This window comes from Empidonax traillii, unplaced genomic scaffold (assembly GCF_003031625.1).
Source record: "Empidonax traillii isolate 1590-97213 ecotype Southwest subspecies unplaced genomic scaffold, ASM303162v1 scaffold2526:size41326, whole genome shotgun sequence".
In the NCBI taxonomy this organism is placed as follows: Eukaryota; Metazoa; Chordata; class Aves; order Passeriformes; family Tyrannidae; genus Empidonax; species Empidonax traillii.
Window position 1 is genome coordinate 1 of NW_020957719.1, and position 4079 is coordinate 4079.

The 4079-nt window shown below is 54.0% G+C and overlaps 1 protein-coding gene across 1 annotated transcript; it reads right to left on the minus strand.

Moving 5' to 3' along the window:
- Nucleotides 1–349: 349 nt before the first annotated feature.
- LOC114072013 (pleckstrin homology domain-containing family J member 1-like) lies at nucleotides 350–3160 on the minus strand (the record flags this gene model as incomplete). Its single annotated transcript, XM_027909923.1, has 4 exons — nucleotides 350–457; nucleotides 617–707; nucleotides 2059–2125; nucleotides 3053–3160. Coding segments are annotated over 4 exons (360 nt in total), but the record flags the coding sequence as incomplete, so codon positions are not given.
- Between the last annotated feature and the right edge of the window lie 919 nt (nucleotides 3161–4079).

Consider the following 4079-nt stretch of genomic DNA (forward strand, 5'->3'; position numbering starts at 1 on the left):
CTGCCACCCCTGACCCACAGTCACCCCATCAGTCACCCCTGACCCACAGTCATCCCCTGCCACCCCTGACCCACAGTCACCCCCTGTCACCAGGGATGCTCCGAGGGGCCTGGCAGGGTGAGAGCAGCATCTGCACCCACAGATCTGGCCAGGGCTGGTGGTGAACTCTTCCAGAGACCTGCTGGGAGCCCAGCCAGGCCTGTCCAGCTCCCATCCTTGGCCTACTCCAGCACAGACGTGTGTCCAGAGGAGGGTGCTCCCATGTGCCTGTGGAGCCCACGGCTCCCTGTGGAATCTGGGATCTCCCTCCGGATCAAACAGCCTGTGCAGGACCAATCCCCAGCTCCTGTCCAGACCCATCAGTCACCACCCGACCCCGAGGGCCTCACTCACCTTCCCTGTCATCTTCTGGATCTCATTCCGGTAGAAAATCAAGCTCCTCCTCAAGAACTCGTAGCTGCAAGACAGGACCAGACCCTGCTGAGCAAAGGACGTGGGCAAGCTGCAGATGCCGTTTAGGGCTGGGGAGGGGGGAGCTGTTTTGGGAGGAGACAACCCCTGTGCTCCCGGGTTCCCCCAGGCTGATCCCAGAGCTCCTTCCCACGGCCCTTCCCACCTGGCTCGTTTGAGGGCCTCGACCCACTCCTGACACTGCTCCTCACTGGCACACTCGAAGCAGTATTTCCTCTCTGGCTCCTCGATGAAACCTGCCAGGAACAAGGAAAGGGCTCAGGGCAGGTCCTGGCAGAGCTGCCCCTGCTCCCCTGCCGGGCCACAATTAGCACCTCTGTTAACGAAGCCGAGCTGGGACCGGGCTGGTAATCCCAGTCACGGCCCCTCTCCTGTCCCTTCCCTGCTCTGGGTGCCCTGGAGCAGCTGCCCAGGCCACTTGTCAGCTTCCAGCAGCCAAAGAGCTCGGGAAGAGCAACTTCCCAACGTGAGAGCAACTGAACTGGACCAGACCTGGGCCTGGAACTCCCTGAAGGCTCCTGGGGAAGCCTCCAGGGATTCAAACCAAAGTGAAAGCCAGCCCTGAGGAAGGGCCTGGGATGCAGGCACAGAGCAGCCACTGAGGAGTCCAACTGCACTGGGAGAGGGCCATGAGCTGCCCTCATCCCACAGCAGCTGCTGGGGGGCTCAACACTTCCCTCAGGAATCCTCATCCCCCCACACACAGCCCCAGACCCCGAAACTCGGTGAGCCTGGAGCGCTGGGGCCGTTTTGGAGGGCCCTTTGGAGGCAGGGACAGCAGCAGGGAGGAGACACAGCTGTGCCCCTGCAGCCAGGCCAAGAGATACAGGGACGGCCTTGGAGGAACATCCTGTTGTTGTCAGCACGTGTGGGATGAAAGGCTCTCCCGGGGGACACGGATCCAGCTGGAGCCGCGGTATCGCCACAAGGACACGGAGCACGGCGGGAGGAGGGGCTGGATCAGCCCCACCGAGGCTTTATCTGAGCCCACTGAGAGAGGGAGGTGGATAAAATGCAGCAGCACAGCAGAGATCTGTCAATAAACCCCCCCCCCCCCCAAGGAGGGATTTCTGGCTGTTCTGCACGTGCAGCTGAGCAAATCCCACACCCTGGAGTGGCCCCGTGCTCGGGATGGGACGTGGCACAGGCAGGAAGAGCTGGCAGTGAGGGACAGAGCCACGGAATTGTTAAGGCTGGGAAGGATCTTTAAGGTTGTCAAACCCAACTATCAGCTCAGCACCACCATGGTCACCACTAAAGCACGTCCCCAAGAGCCACATCCACACGTTTTTTCGGACACTTCCAGGGATGGTGGCTCCACCTTGGGCAGCCTGAACACCCTTTCCATGAAAAAATTGTCCCTGATATTCAACCTAAACCTCCCCTGCGGCTGTTCCCTCTCGTCCTGTCGCTTGTTCCCTGGGAGGAGAGACCAAACCCCACCCGAGGAGCACTGACCCCAGCCAGGAGGGGCAGGGCTGGGCTGACCCCACAGTCACCAGAGCAGCAGGAACTGAGCAGCAAAACATCCCCTCTCACTCTGCCCCCGGGGGAAAGGGCCAGGGGCGATGCCCAGGCAGCACTCACTGATGGAGAAGACGTTCTCCTCCTCCTTGGTGATCCTGCAGTGCTCCAGCAGCAGAGCTCCAATGGGCTGCAAAACACACGGAGAGAGAGAGGGGTTTAACCCACAGTGCCCCCAGAACCGAACCCACAGCCCTTCCCTGCAGCCTCTCAGGCAAGTCTGACACCCTGGTGCTCCTCTGCAATAATTCACTCTGACTGCAGGACAATCCACCACCCTTTAATCACCTTTGTGTGCCTCCAGTGCCAGTCTGACCTGCAGCACTCTGCGGATATTAATCAGGTGTTAATCACCTCTGCCCCCCCCCCCCCCCCCCCCCCCCCCCCCCCCCCCCGGGCTTTTACAGCACAGAACTTCTGCTTCCCTGGAATATTCTCTGGGAGACACAGAACAAGCCCTGCTGTGCCTGCCTGGCAGCAGGAGGGTGTGGGGAGCTGGAACAGCTCCAGGGGGACACACAGACACCAGGAACTACCTCAGCCCTGAGCAAGGACAGCGGGGACGCGGCCTGGAACGAGAACAACCCACTGGGAATTGTTGTGCGAGTGACACAGCACGAGAGACCCGAATCAGGCAGCGGGGAAGGGCCTGAAATCCTCATCTGCTGCACATTCCACGGAATGTTTGGGCGGGAAGGACCTCAAAGCCCATCCAGGGCCACCCCTGCCACGGGCAGGGACACCTCCCACTATCCTGGGTTGCTCCTCTGATCCCCTGGGCACTTCCAGGGATGGGGCAGCCACAGCTGCTCTGGGAATTCCATCCCAGCCCCTCCCCACCCTCAGAGCCAGGAATTCCCATCCAAGCTGCCCTGTGGCAGCGGGAAGCCATTCCCTGTGTCCTGCCCCCATCCCTCTCCAGCTCTCCTGGAGCCCTGCTGAGCTAAGGAAAAGGGGACGCTGTCCCAGCAGAGTTTTCCCAGTCCCCACAACCAACCCACGGGAAAAAGAAGGAAGAGGGAGGGAATCAAAGCCCACCCAGGAGCACATTCCACACCTCGGCCTCGTCTGTCCTGAAGTAGAAGAGAAAGTTCACCACGAGCTTCACCAGGCGCTTCTTCAGCACTGCAAGGATGGTTCCATTAACATAAAATAAAAATAAACCAAAAATAGAAATAAAAGTAAGCTAAACCAAAAATAGAAATAATAGTGAACTAATAGTAAGCTAAAAATAAAATATAAATATATAATAAATAATAATAAATAAGTAAAAATAAAATAGTAAACTAAACCAAAAATAGAAATAAAAGTAAAATGAAATAAAAATAGAAATAAAAGTAAAATGAAAATAATATATAATATATATTTTATATACATAATATATATAATATAAAATAAAAAGTGAAAAATATAAATAACAGTAAAATAAAACCAAAGATTAAAATAAAAAATTTTTAAAATAAATTAAAAAATGAAAACAAAGATTAAAATAAAAACAAAAAATAAAACGAAAAATAAAATAAAGACAAGGATTAAAAAGAAAATAAAAATAAAAATAATTAAAAAAAGTTAAAATTAAAATAAAGATTAAAATAAAAATAGAAAATTAGAATGAAATAAAAAATAAAAAATAAAATACAAACAAATATTATAAATAAAAACAGAAATTAAAATAAAATTTAAATTAAATTAAAAATATATTTTAAAAAATGAAAGTAGCAGCCTTGGGGTGACAACGTCCCTGAGCAGCTTCTCCAGTGGCTCCAGGGCAGGCAGAGCCCACTGACCCGGCCTGGGAGAGCTCCAAATCCAGAGCCTCCCTCCAGTCCCACCCTGGATCCCACCACCTGTGCCCCCCAGTCCGACCCCCCAGCCCTCCCAGTAAGCCCCAGTGCTACCCACCCAGCACAGCCAGTCCTGACCCCCCCAGTTCCCGCCCAGTTCTCCCAGACCTTCACCCCTTTCCCGGCCTGGATTCTCCAGCACCCCCAGTTCCCCCAGTCCCTCCTCGCCCAGTACTCCAAGTGCTGTCCTGATTATCCAGTGCCTCCAGTCCTGCACCCCCAGGGCACCCAGTTCTCCCA